General features: G+C 47.0%; 1 protein-coding gene and 1 pseudogene across 1 annotated transcript; one reads left to right on the top strand and one right to left on the bottom strand.

The window, feature by feature from the left end:
* Window positions 1-1,175: 1,175 nt before the first annotated feature.
* Window positions 1,176-3,766, bottom strand: Dusp18 (dual specificity phosphatase 18). Its single transcript, XM_051200327.1, has 2 exons — window positions 3,610-3,766; window positions 1,176-2,118 (listed from the first exon to the last, which is right to left on the bottom strand). The coding sequence occupies exon 2, from the start codon at window positions 2,047-2,049 to the stop codon at window positions 1,483-1,485; it is 567 nt and encodes a 188-aa protein (XP_051056284.1). The 5' UTR covers window positions 2,050-2,118; window positions 3,610-3,766; the 3' UTR covers window positions 1,176-1,482.
* A 334-nt stretch (window positions 3,767-4,100) lies between these two features.
* On the top strand, window positions 4,101-10,252 carry LOC127233676 (uncharacterized protein C5orf52 homolog; annotated as a pseudogene).
* Window positions 10,253-14,298: the final 4,046 nt, after the last annotated feature.

Below are 14,298 nucleotides of genomic sequence, written 5' to 3'. Positions count from 1 at the left end.
CAGAAATGGTTTGCAAAGCTCTAGATTAGATAACTGGTGTTTGTCAAAGCGACATACAACTAGAGTCACCTGGGAAAGGGACCCTTCACTGAGGTCAGCATATCTGTGGGGCTTCTGAACTAATAACTGATGTGAGAGGGCAGTGCCTGATTACACCAGGCAGGTGGTCCAGGGTTACATAGAAATTGGGGTGAGCAAGCCATGGGGAGCAAGCCAGCCAGAAAACAGCTCCTCCTTGCTTGTGCTTCAATTCCTGCCTTGAGTTCCCGTCCTGACATCTTTTCATGACAGACTGTAAGTCAGATAAACCCTTTCCTTCCCCACGATGCTTATGGTGTTACATCACAAGAAAGCAAACTGGGGCGCTGGTCTCGGCTGGGCATGGTGGCACGCACCTGTGAGTCCAGATTCCTAAAGTACAGGCAGGGAGGTAAGACCACAAGGCTACATGGGACCATGTCTTAAACCAAACCAAGCCTTCTTGAGTTGGATCCTGACACCAAGGGATTCTGCGCAGCCCTGAATTTTAGGGCTGCTGGAGTCAACTCACTTGATCTGACCTCTGTCTCTACAACTCCTGAAAAGTTAGCCAGCCTGGGACACTGGATCTCATGGTCTGCAACTCTGCATACGGCCTTTAGGAGAAAGGGGGACACACATCCTAGGATGCACAGTGGACACTCTAGAAAAGGCCTAGCAAGATGAAGCCAATTCTGCTCTCACACAAAGTTTCTGAGAACACGTATGAACAAAGGGATGTGTGTAGATATGATGATTACTGATGACCCGGGGCACCACTGTGATCCAAGCCCTGTGTAAACCTGCCCTAGAAGACCAGAGTTGGGTCACTGCAGTGGAGGTAGAGGGGAGGCCCCTTGTCTAGTGGGTTGGCACTTACTGTGCCACTGGAGAGCTCCAGGAGGCGTAAGGCTCTGTCTTTGAATGAATGAGGTGGGATTTGGCAGTCTTCTCTGGGCTGGTCATCTAGGGAGAGGTGCAGGATCCAAGGCTGCCATATGCACTGTGCACTGGCCTCTCTGGCTTGGCCATCACCTGCCTCCCCCATCCTCCAGACAGGAGCTGTGACCTACTGCTCACAGAAAAGTTACCTTCACCATGCTATAATGAATGAATTTAATATCTAAAGACACATATTACAAGAGAGTTACGTGTGTGTGTGTGTGTGTGTGTGTGTGTGTGTGTGTGTGTGTGTGTGTTGAGACAGGGTCTCACTATGTAGCCCAGGCTGGCCTCAAACTCACCTTGCAATCTTCCTGCTTCAGCATTCTGAGGTTATAGGCATGTACTACCAAACCTGTGGATTATGAAGTTAAAAGTTATGGCAACTCTTATTTCTTGCTCTTATAAAAAGCACCATGTGGTGTGCTCCTGTAGCAACACAAGGGGGATGTTAAGTTTAGACCTTGAGGTAGTGTTAACTGACAAACTGCTGACCCTAACACAGGAGCTGCTTAGATTGGCTTATAGTGGAATCATCAAACGGATCTCCTTCTCATAGATGTCTGGGATCAGTCCCATCGGAGAGTTAATCATGTGCATTGTGTTCTTGCCAAACAGCTGGAACTCATAATGGATAAGCTGTTCCCAAAAGCCACTGTTGGGTCGAATGATGGGCCGGCACGATTTGGTCCAAGTGTGGGCATCCAGAAGGGTCATGGCATGGTACTTCATGAGGTAGGCGAGGCACAGGGCAGCTGAGCGGCTCACACCAGCTGCACAGTGCAGCAGTGTGCGTCCCTGCTTCATCTCCACGGAATGGATGTGGTCGGCGATTGGGTCGAAGAAGTCACAGAGACGTGCGATGGGCGCATCAACCACAGGAACCTGCACATACTGGATATTCTCATACACGGTGTTTTCCACCTCTACTGAGACGTTGATGACCGTGGTGATCTGATTGCTGGACAGTAGGAGCTTGTTGTTGGCAGCCACACCATTGCTGATAAATAGGCTCTGGGTGATCTGTGAGAGGCCACTGATGGAAGGCTGTGGGAACTGAACTGGGAAGGCACCCAACGGTGAGGTCATCAAGGTGACCGGTCAACAGCTGGTGATGCGTTAAACTTCCATCTTTCAGCTGGGCTGTGGCCACGAACACTGCAGGAAGGAGGGCGGAGTTGAGAAGGCTAAGAAGTCAGAAGGCTTCTGGGAAGTGGACCTCTGAGGCCAGCCAAGGCAGCATTCAGGGGACTCATTATGGAGTTCTGTGTCACTGAGACTGTTATCGGAGGGTTGGGGGGTCTTTCCACACGGGGTGGGTTCAGGTCAGGTCATGCAGAGCTCCAGGAGAAACAGGGTGGTGCTCAGCAGGGCCTTGGTCCCTAAAGAGTACCCACACAAGTAGACACACAACTGGTGCCACCTTTAGAAAAGCTAATGGGAAACTCATCACGTATCTTGCTCAACCTCTAAGTCAACTGAGATCCAGTGAGAGTGAAGCCTGATGGTACTCACCTGGAGCACAGCACTCAGGAGGCAGAAGAGGAAAGTGGAGGGCTCCAGAGGGGCCCTGTGTCCCCCTCCCCCAATAGAGAACCCGGGGAAACAAACTACAGGGCTTCTTTAGTTTCTTTCCTATTTGAAAACACAAGCCTTTTACTTGAAGTTAACCTTTGAGAAATTGGGATTACACAGAGAACAAGTAGATTTCCCAAGCAGGCCAGTTTCAGCTAGCATAGGGACATCTATCTTAATCCTCTCATAACAAAAGGTCATCCAAAGTAATCTTGGGCCAAGCAGTAATTTTTCTACAGTTCTGTCTCTGTTCCTGCCTTCCAAGGAATGTGACATGTTTTTGTTTCTGATTCCCAGCCCATTCCTATCCATAAAATCACCTCTGCTTGGCACCCTGGAACATTCTATTGTATAGAAGTGTTGTGCAACTTTAGAATAGAAAATAAAGCCAAATAAGATCTTTAAACTGTTGATCAATGGGCAACACGCCTACCTTATAAAGATGTGATGAAATGAGGTAATCCAAGGACTTGTAGGAAAATTAAAACGCAATGCCTCGTGGGAATGACAAATAAAGGCAAGTGTTTCAGGCAGGGGTGGGGGATGGGGGTGGGTTAATCAGAGTTGCAGAAACGGTCTGAAGCAATCAGACCGCAGAGCAGACTGGAAGCTGAGGCAAGAAGATGGGGGAGTTCTAGACCAAACTGGACTGCTGAAATTCTTTTAAAAAACAAATCAAAACAACCCACAACAAAAGAACAAACCCAGTACCATTCCCCACAAACATGGGCAGTTTGGATTGAGGAGGAAGAAGAAAGAAATTTGGTCGCGACTGTTTTCACACTTTGTGGCCAATGAAGCATCTAGTTGATTTGTCACCCGTTGGCAAGTGAGCCTTGAGGGTAAATAGTTTTGTTCTTCGTCAGACAGCAAGTTCTGAAGTCTGGTAGTTCTGGTGAATTGTACTTTCTGGAGAAAGTTGGCAAATATAGGTGGGGCGTTGGTTAAATTCTGAGTTATAAACGAGAACCAGAGTCCACAGGTTTATGAGTGGGAGGTGCCACCAAGCCTAGGGAAGCTTCCTAGGGAGTTGGTCTAAGAATGGCTCACTACGAGGTGACAAGACGATCTTACCTCTTTCCCGCAGCACCGCGGGAGTCTTTCAGGAAGCGACTGCAGGGCGGAGCCGCGGGCAACGGTCTCCGAGAGGGCCCGTCATGATCCTGATCTGGGCAGCAACGGCTTCTCCTCGCGCAACAATGGGTAGTTCCTAGGGGTCAGGCACGGCCTGCTCTGCACCCGGACGCAGCCTCGTAGGACTCGCGCAGTTAGCGGACCTCTCCGAGAAACGCGGTGGGCGGCAGCAGAGCCTACCCGCCCGTCTCCACGGAAACGCGCGTAGCCGAGTCTCAGAGATCCCGGAAGGACCGCCTGCAGTTCGGCACGCGGCCCCGCCCCCTCGCGCGTTTCCTAGGCAACACCCTAGACGAGAGTCACAAAGCGCCAAAAGGTCTTGAGGGCGATAGTCTGCAGGCTCCGCCTCCTTGTTGTCTCCAGGGCAACGCGCAGAGCTCCGCCCATGACTTCAGCATAGATAGTCGCTCCGCGTCCGCACTCCCTTCCTCATGGCTTTAGGCTTAGCTACGATTCCCGAGTCGTCCTCCACCCCGGCTGAGTCCGCCTCACAGCCCAAAAGACCTTCGGTCAAATGGGATCTGGGCTCGAATTTCGAGTCCGTTGCCAAGGAGACCACCCCCTGGCTCGGACATCCGGCGCGAGAGACTAGGCAGCCTGCCGGATCTTGGCCTCGGTATCCAACCGCAGATCTACTTCCTGCGGCCGCGGCCCGCAATCCCGAAGTTATTCAGGTGTGGCTCTGGTGTACAGATCGGTCCTCAGAACCGGGGCCTCTAAGGGAATGCGAGATTTCAGATCCACATTGCCCCAGCCGTGTCCCCCTACCCCACCTCATCCCCTTCCCGCCGATCCGAGTTTCTCAGACCCCAGGAATGTCGGGATTTTTCAGACCCAGGCCTACCCGTAGGATGCTCGGAAGGCGCAGTCCCATTTCCAGCCCTCGGAATGAATCCTGGCACTAACTTCTGTAGGTTTGACATCGTGCGGTCCGAGCGCACACCTGGTGAGGCTCTGGTCTCAAGAACAAATTTATGTGACAACACGCCTTCAAGCCTCTCCATTCTCTAGTGGTTCTGGAAAAGCCTCCAGCTCCCGTTGTTTTGCCCCAAGCCTCACTACTGACCCCCTTAACCTTACTTCCCCCTGCACCAGCCAAATTCCTACAGAGGATTTATTATGGGAAAGCAATTGGGTTCAAAATGACCATTTATTTCTTGATAGAGTTTTCAATCTGTCTCCTTTTTTATTTCCAATATTCATAAATTAGGCGCATCACTGAGTAAAGAGGATCTTTAAATATTTAGGCTCTTTTTTTTTTTCTTGAAGATTTTCCCACCAGCACCTGAGTATGTAAAGCCCTTCATAGAAGTCAGAAAAAGGAAAATAGGAAGTTTGGATGTTGGTTTCTTTGTATGTGTTAATGTAAGCACACCTAGAAGACAGTTAATACCTACGGATAGAAAAACGAATTGGAAAACATTTTCTAATCCCTTGAAAGGTTTTATTCTTTGTTTCCCCTTTCTGTTTTTCCTTTTTAAAAATTTAAATTAGAAACAAGCTTGTTTTACCAGTCAATCACAGTTACCTCTCCCTCCCCTTCTCCCCTGCCCCCTAACTCCTTATCCCATCCCCTTTCTGCTCCCCAGGGAAGGTGAGGCCTTCCATGGGGAATCTTCAAAGTCTGTCATATCATTTGGGGCAGGACCTAGGCTCTACCCAATGTGTCTAGGCTGAGAGAGTATTCCTCTATGTGGAATGGGCTCCCAAAGTCCGTTCGTATACTAGGGATAAATACCCCATAGACTGCCCAGTCCTAACACCCACATTCAGGGGGTCTGGGTCAGTCCTATGCTGGTTTCCCATGAGCTCCCCCTTGTTCAGGTCAGCTGTTTCTGTGGGTTTCCCCTGCGTGGTCTTGACTCCATTTTCTTATCGTGGTCTTGACCCCATTTTCTTATCACTCCTCCATCTCTGCAGCTGGATTGCAGGAGTTTGGCTCAGTGCTTGGCTGTGGGTGTCTGCTTCTGCTTCCATCAGCTACTTGATGAGGGCTCTAGGATGATATATAAGGTAGTCATCAACCTCATTATCAGGGAAGGATATTTAAAGTAGCCTCTCCACTATTGCTTAGATTGTTAGTTGGGGTCATCCTTATAGATCTCTGGCCATTTCTCCAGTGCCAGATTTCTCTTTATATCTATAATAGCCCTCTATTATGCTATCTCTTGTCTCCTCTATTCTCCCCCTTACTCAATCTTCCTGCTCCCTCATGTCCTCCTCCCCCCTCCTCTTTCCCCCTTCTCTTTCTCCTAACTTCCTCCCCCCCCCCAGGCTCCCAATTTGCTCAGGAGATCTTGTCTCTTTCCCCTTCTCCAGGGGACCATGTTCTTTCCCCTTTCTTAAACTGGGTGTGGTTGCCCATTCTTATAATCCCAGCCCTGGGGTGGGAAATTCAAGTTCCAGGCCAGCCTGTCTCAAAAAATACATGCTTTTTTTTTTTGTCCTAATTATAAAAGTAGTTTATTTTCTGATGATGTTATTATTCTGATGTACTAACCAATAGAATTTCTGAATATAATATAATCGGTCATGTTGTTGTTCCCTCTGTTTCTCTGTGTGTCAGCCAGCCAGCCATTTCTATTTCAGTTTGTAAAAATGTGTATCTAGTTCTTCCGTTTTTGTTCTTGTTTGTTTGGGAATCTGTATTCAGGGAACACTTCACCAGCATACCTATCGTTTCTCTGGTTGCCTTTAAAATGGCTTGTCAACCATTGCAAAGGTAACGTGCACTAATTAAAACTTCAGCAGGAACAACAAAAACCTGAAGACAGGCCAGAAAAAGGAGCGGCCAGAAACAATCACTGTTCATATTTAAGGTTCTCTGCTGGTTAGGTTTTGGCAACAGACTAGAGTTACGTGGGATGATGGAACCTCAGTTGGGAAATTGCCTACAGATTGACCTGTGTGCATGTCTGTGGGACTCTTTCCTAATGACCGCCTGGGAGGAAGCCACCACTGTGTCTGGTGCAGCCCCTGGGCAGGTGGTTGGGTTGTGTAAGAGTCTGAAGAACAAGCCAGTAAGCAGCCTTCCTGCTTCAGTTACTGCCTTGAGTCCCATCTCAGCTTCATTTGATGAGTGACTGTAGCCTGTAAGATGAACAAAACACTCTCCTTCTCAGGTTATTTTGGGTTATTGTTTTATCACAGCATCTAAGAGGCTAAGATAATTCATGTATGTGTGTTATATTTTTTAAAAAACATAGCACAAAAAATCACTTTAGAATTCTGCTTTTTTTCTATCTAGTTATCACGCCAAGATAGTTATACTTGATTACATGTATTTTATCTGATGATTTAACACAATTATCTATTTGCTTTCTTGATGAATCCTTGGCTTCCAAATTTTAGAACATATGAACAAAAGCTTCATAGTGTAACTAAATTATTAGAAAATGAAAACTCAGAAGCTAGCAACATCCTTTGATGTCATTTATTTGTTGAGACATGTAGCCCAGGTTGGCTTAACCCACAATCATCCCTAGTTCCCTATTCTCATATGGGTACTTCTTACCCACTGATGCATATGAGGCCCAGGATCCCATGAATACCAACATCTAACACAAGACAACACACTTAAAACATTGGGAGTGGTTTTTTTCAGCAGCTTAATTGTGTGGTTCCTGAGTGTGGACTTTGTCAATGACATTGTTATCTTGCTATGTCAAAAGGGGGAACACACTTGATAGAGTCTCCAATAGTCCTGTGACTCCCAAACTTCCCTCACTCCCCAGACTTTTTCACTAGACTTCCCTTATTAACTAACCTTGTATCCACCCAAACTTCCCCTCCTTCCTTCCCTCCTCCTTCCTTCCCTTCCTCCCTCCCTATCGCGGTAAATAAGGATCAGGATAAACAAATAGGCCAAATAGATGTTTATTCAGGGAGAAATAACTTACAACCTAGACAGATGAACACCAGGAAATTCAACCCGATCCTCTCCTGTCCAAGTCACGCCAGAAAGAGTGCGCCTTTCCTGGCCCCCTCTGACCTCCTTCCACAGGTCACTTCCGCCCATGGCTCCACCCCCAATGGGCGTGGTCAGTGCCACAGAAGGACTATCTCACTACACCTCCCTATAAGACAAGACAGTTGTCTATGTAGCCCAGGCTGGCCTAGAGTTTGCCATCTTTCTGCTTTCACTCCACCAGTGCTGAGACCACAGGCATTCACCAACACAAACAGCTTTCCTTTCTCCTTTTTCCGTATCCTGTTCTTGTCTACCCCCATCTCCCAGATTCACTGAGATCTAGGCTGTGAAGGAAGAACTCCCCCACCTCAACCTCTCTCAAATTCATCTTTTGCCTCTGCCTTCCAACTTATATCATCTAAGACCTCCACCTTTGCTCTAACCCTGCAATTCCTCATAAGATGACCACTCTCAGCCCTGTGGCTAGAGCGCGGAGAGAGTGCTTGACTTACATGTGAAGCCCTAGGTTCCACCCCAGGGCCACCACAGAGTAACAACAGTAATGACAATGACAGAAACAATTCTTGAGGACTCTTTGGATGCTCTCTTGTGGCCTGCTCTGGACCCCAGATGTTTTTCCTCCCTGTTCAGGAAGCAGCCTCGTGGCATACATGGTCTGCAGGCAAAACTTGGAGTGGTTTCCTTTCTCAGAAAATGAGAAAACCATTTGAAATCCAGCGAGGAGCCAGGTGTGGTGTCACATAGCTTTAGTCCCAGCACTTGGGAAGCAAAAGCAGGTGGATCTCTGTGAGTTCCAGGCCAGTTTAGTCTACAGAGTGAGTCCTGGACCAGCCAGCCAGAGCAAGAACCTGTCTCAACAACAACACAAAATAAACGCACAGAGGTATCTTCCACTATCCCAGCACCTATCAAATCAGCCTTGACCAGTTGTTCCTAACCTGTTCCATCTTCCCCGCCCTCTCTAGCATAATGAATTCCAATGATGCAAATGTGAGGAAACTTTTGCCCAAGAGCCATTTATCTCGGGTGATTATTCGGGACAACCCTCAACGCACAGCGCATCTATGAGATGGAGGTAGGGGAGCACATTAGTGGCCTGGCCATTCTATACTCTTTCCTAAGATAGCTGCCTGTGAAGTCCAGGGTGGAGGTGGGACTCTCAGCTCCTAGAGCCAATAGGAGGCCATGAAAGTATTTTAAGGCAGGTCCTGTCTTTATGGAGGAGACAGATGACACTTGGGGTTAGTGTCTTGCCCAAGGTGCCACATACTTGCTCTCCATGGGCTAAAGAGACAGAAAAAGATCTTACCTCTTGGCTTGTATCTTGTTTTGTTTCCTCAAAATACATTATCTCCCGTGCAGAACCTCAGGCTTTATGGCTTCAGCTGGCATCAACACTATCTGACTAGTTTTTTTTTTTTCTTTTGAAAACTTGTCCCATTTCCAGAGGAGAACTGAGGCTAGCACCAACAGCAACAAACCCACAGTATGACAAAGTGAGTAGGGCCCCATGCATGTCCCCCCGTGTTAAACTTGCCATGCTATGGTCCAGTAGAAATAGGCTGGACTCAGAAATAGGTCAGTATTATAGGTTCTGGGGTGAGTCACGCTTCCTATATTAAACTAGGATCTGAAACTTTTAGTTACAGGTTCCGTAAAATGGATTCGAATTAGTTTAAGCAGAATAGGGAACTTGACTTCACACGAGCAAGGATGGATAGGACAGGTCGATCGATGCTTCCTAGCTTCCATGGCAGATGATGTGTCTCACATCCTGATTACGCTGTAGTGAGGGGATCCCTGCATTGACTCCCTGAATCCCCTTGTGCAGCAGTGCATTGTAGAGCAAGACTGAATGAGTAAGGGAGGATTCGTCCTCCCAGCCTTAGAGTCTTATTGAGACAGGACAGGGATTAGGGATTGTATGAAATTAGAATTCCCATGTGATATAAGAGCTGTCCCAGGGAAGTAGACATATATTAGACATATGCAGATATAAGTCACAGATAATATGCACACAGCACAGTGATAAGTAGGGACAGGGTTATAGGATTTGTGGAAGGAGAAACAAGATGGACCTCCTTGCTCCTGCAAACTCCATTTCCTTATTCCCTTACAATTTCCACTTATCTATTATTTTTTACGTGGTGTTGAGAATTGGACCTACGGCCTCGCACACTCTACGCCAGTTCTCTATTGACCTGCATTCCCAGCCCTGCAAATACCCATTTCCTTAGCTTTATCTTCAGATTGTCCAGTTGAAATCAGGCTCCACAGCTGCAGACCACCAGAGGGCGCCACAGTACTCTATTCTGCGCAATGCCCACTTTACAAATAGAGAAACCGAGGACCCGTGTGGTCAAAACTATTTCATGGAATGAATATTGGGTCTAACTGGCATCTTGCCACTTCTAGGTCAGCTGCCTCAGATGTCTCTTACTACCGAGTGACTTGTTTATCCTAAATTCATCCCTGTTTTTTGTAAGATGAAAGCTTCCGACAAGACCAAGAGAAAAATGAGCCACTTGTACGATCACCTGAAAAAAAAAGTTCATGACAGACCAGCTGAGAAAGATGTTGCGCTGGAGGCGGGAGTCACTGAACACCCAGCAGTACTTGGAGAGGCAACGGGTCTACAGACACTCAACTTAGACAGCAAGCCAGCCGGCTTAGCAGTGACACAATGATCTGCCTCAGAAACAGGGAACCACTGTGGCGAGAGCTAAAGGACGAACACGTGGCCTCCACCACGGTAAAGCAATAAAGGGAAAGCAGCGCAACACGTTCTCGGATCTAATTTGCTTTGCTCTGCTATCCATCAGCTTCTTGTGCTCAGTGGGAGGGGCAGGGTCAAGCCAGTCCCCCTGGTTTGTGTAAACATGGAAACTCTTTCTCTCCTTCGTGTCTGTCCTTCCTTCCTTCCTTCCTCATTTTAGTGTGGAGATACTCCAGGGCTTTGCAAATCCTCAGCACATGCTCTTCCCAGCCCCGGATGCATATAGCCCTAGGGAACACATCAGCCAGCTGCAGCTCTGCCCCGGAAGCTGTTGACATCTTAGATACAAGGGACCAAGAATGACACTGTGTGACACTCCAGTGCGATTTCTGACACCTACCTATTTGTATGACCTTGGAACCTCTCTGGGTCCCTGTTTCCTCTTCTGAAAGAGGAAGATAACCTGCCTCCAGGAGCTGGCAGAGGGCAAGCGCCTGGCCCACAGCTCCTCCTTTCCAACGGCTGACCCTCCTGCTGCCCCCTTCTGCCTAAGGCCTAAGAGCCTGCTTAAGTCCCCTGCTTGCCTTTCTGGTTGACCTTGGCTTCTCCTGGTAGCGTCATTCTGCCTGCAGTATAGCAGCTCAAGTCTTGATCCTTAGCCCTGATTAGATTGAGAGCAGGAAGTAAGCAAATATTTTACCTTTCTTTCTGATTTCTTCTTGAGTCACTGTTCATTCAGGTGTGTATGTTTAGTCTACATGTATTCATGTAGTCTCTTGCTGTTGATATCTAGTTTTATTCCACTATGATTTCATAATATAAAATAGTTATTTTGATTATTTTATGTTTGTTAGACTTGCTTTGTAACCTAGAATGTGATCTATCTTAGAGAAGGCTTCACGGGCTTCTGAGAAGAAAGCACAGTCTATCTTTTGGGTAGAATATCCAGTAGGGATCTGTTGAGTCCACTTGACCAATGGTGTAGATTAACTCTGCAGTTTTTGTTGATTTTCGTTTGAAAAACCTATCTAAGGATGAGTGGTGATTGAAGCCACCCATTGTTACTCTGTCGGGACCTATCTGACCTGTTATGCCCTCTAGTATTTCATAAAATCAGGAACCCCAAATTTTGTGCTCACACATGGTGTGTATTCTTACAATTGTTATGGAATTGCCATTGCCATCTCCTACTTTCTCTGAAATAGTGTGTGCTACCATACCTAGATTAACAATTGTATCTTTTTGAATGATTATTCCCTTTATTGGTATAGATTTGCTTTTATCTCTCCTGGGGGGCCAGTGCGGTAGTTTAGTGGGTGGGTGCTTGGTGCCTTATGAAGTGAGTTTGATATCTGGGCCCCACATGGAGGAATGGGAGAAGTAACTCCCACAAGCTGTCTTCTGACTTCCATATGTGCACCATGGTGTGTGTATACACGCGCGCGCACGCACACACACACACACACACACACACAGACATGCACACACACGACACGCACACACACACACACACACACACAGACATGCACACACACAGACATGCACACACACAGACACACACACACAGACATACACACACACAGACACACATACAGACACACACAGACATGCACACACACACAATCACACACACACACACAGGATACATACAGAAGTAGCAATTAATATTCAAGGTATCAACTCTATAGTATTTGTACCCAGAAGCTTCCAATTTTAGGGACAAGGGAAGCCATTTACATGCAGTCTTTGTGGGTGAGCTCCCTTTGTTTATGTCTTTGACTCTTTTACTATAGCTTCTTTTTCTTCTTATAATTATTATTATTATTCTTCTTATAATAATAATTATTATTATGTGTTGCTTTGGTTTTTCAAGACAGTGTTTCTCAGTGTAACAGCTGTCTCAAAACTTGACTTGTAGATCAGGCTGGCCTTGAAGTCACAGAGATCCTCCTGCCTCTGCCTCCCAAGTACTGGGATTAAAGGAGTGTGCCGCCACCACCACCTGGCTTCTTAATTTTTAACTTCAGAGTGCAGCCTCTATTGGTTTCAGCACTTTCTGTTTCGTGGCAATTGGTGATGTGTGTGTATGTATGTATGTGTGTATATATGTATGTATGTGACGTTGCTGTAGTAGTTTGCTTCCCTATGAGTGGTAGTGGTGATTTAGCTCTTAAGAGTGAGCTGCTCACTAAGATGTCTTGATAAAATCAGAAGAGCTAGTCAAACCAGCCAGTGCACAAACCCCAGCACAGAAACCCAAGAACCATGAGAGAACAAGGCAGTGGGATTCCTCTAAAAGATCACAACTCGATTACTGCATTTGGAGGTATTTACTGAAATGGGTCAAATGCTCTCAAGGGGATGCAAGCAAAACTGACCAGTGACCTCATGAGGACTTGAAGAGCCAGCAACACAGAGAATAGTCAGCAAAATGGGGCCAGACAGACCACCCAGTGGGTTAAGGCACTGTTTGCCATGCTGATCACGTGCATTTAAGCCTTGGGACTCATACAGTGGAATGAGAGAACCAGCTCCCACAAATTATCCTCTGACCTCCACCGACATACTGTGGCACATGTATGCATACACATACACAAAATAAGCAATGTCTTGTTGCTTTTTGTTATAAAGGCAAGTTATAAAACAGGACATTTAGTTTGGCTTATGGTTTCAGAGGGTTAGAGTCCATGACAGCCTAGCAAAGGGACAGCTGAGAGCTGACATTCCTGATGCACAACGATGAGGAGGCGGGGGAGGGAGGTGGTGCTGGGGGTGGGGAGGGATGAGAGGAAGACAGACACTGGGAGGGACACAATCTTTGGAAATCTTGGAGCCTGCCTCTGGTGACACACCAACACGGGCACTCAAGATTAAGAGGCTCCAGAACTGGGGTACGGGAAGAACCTGGATGTCAACCTAGTGAGGCTTTTAACAAGCCGCCTCTGACCATCTGAGTGCCTTTCCAGTTTTCAAAACTAAGCAGAGGTTACTGCATTTACATGGGGCAATGATGGGTCATATTCAGGAGAGGCTGCATGGGCACTGGGGAGAGGAGGTGTCAGGAAAGTACGATGGAAGACTGGAGAGGTATTGAATAGGAAGGACTTGAGGGAATAGGAAGGGCTCAAAGAGTCCTTAGTCCAGTGGATACACACATCTGCATATACAGCTTACATCGTTATAGATTCTTATATGTCCGGGCAAAGAACTGCCCCCCACCTTGACCACTGATTTGGACATGCGATCCTATGTGCTTGCACGAGACAAACACACAAGACTGCCGAACCTTGTCAAGTCAGGGTAAGACAGCCTTTCTACCTCCCTGCTGTTGTTGTGGTCTGTCAGATACTCCAGGCCTTAGCCAAAACTGGTTGCACCAACATTGCTGTGAGACCTTGCGTGACTGTCCAGGTAGCATGCTGTTTCTGTTCTCACTGCACCATTTGGAAGTTGTCCATCCGCACTTCCTGCCTACCCTAGTATCGTTATTTTCCTTCTCAGATCTTTGATGAGGTTGAAGATTAGATTCTCACAATTATTATTCTCTCTTCCTAGTTAGATATATTAGGTACTAGACTTAAGCTTTCCAGCGTAGGACAACTCTATTGTAAATCTCTGTTATGCCTTCACCCTAGAACTAGATATGTAAGTCTTAAGCTTGTATGTTCTTGATGGTCCTTTTCTTAGATCATACTTGTTATTCACTGTTTCTGTATATAGTTTTGCATCAAGCCTAAATCTTTTCTTTAGACTAAAAGGGGAATGTAGTGAGATTCACTCTGTCTGCACCTTTTGCACTGACCACTCCCATTGGGGGTGGAGACAGGTGTGGATGTGATCTGGGGGAACTAGGTCTGAGGTAGGGGACCCCAGAGTGCTTTCTCACTTGCTGGATGGAGACAGACAGCATCCAGAGGCATCTTTGGGATGGGAACCTGCTGGCATTCATTTGTCTCTGTTGTAAGTTATTTCTCCCTGAATA

The sequence above is a fragment of the Phodopus roborovskii genome, unplaced genomic scaffold (genome assembly GCF_943737965.1).
Source record: "Phodopus roborovskii unplaced genomic scaffold, PHOROB, whole genome shotgun sequence".
NCBI lineage: Eukaryota > Metazoa > Chordata > Mammalia > Rodentia > Cricetidae > Phodopus > Phodopus roborovskii.
The sequence above is the reverse complement of the archived record's forward strand: the minus strand, read 5'-3'. Positions and strand labels throughout refer to the sequence as shown.

Excerpts from the sequence above, each read along its gene's own strand:
- Dusp18 (XM_051200327.1), bottom strand. The coding sequence starts at position 2,049 with ATGACCTCACCGTTGGGTGCCTTCCCAGTTCAGTTCCCACAGCCTTCC.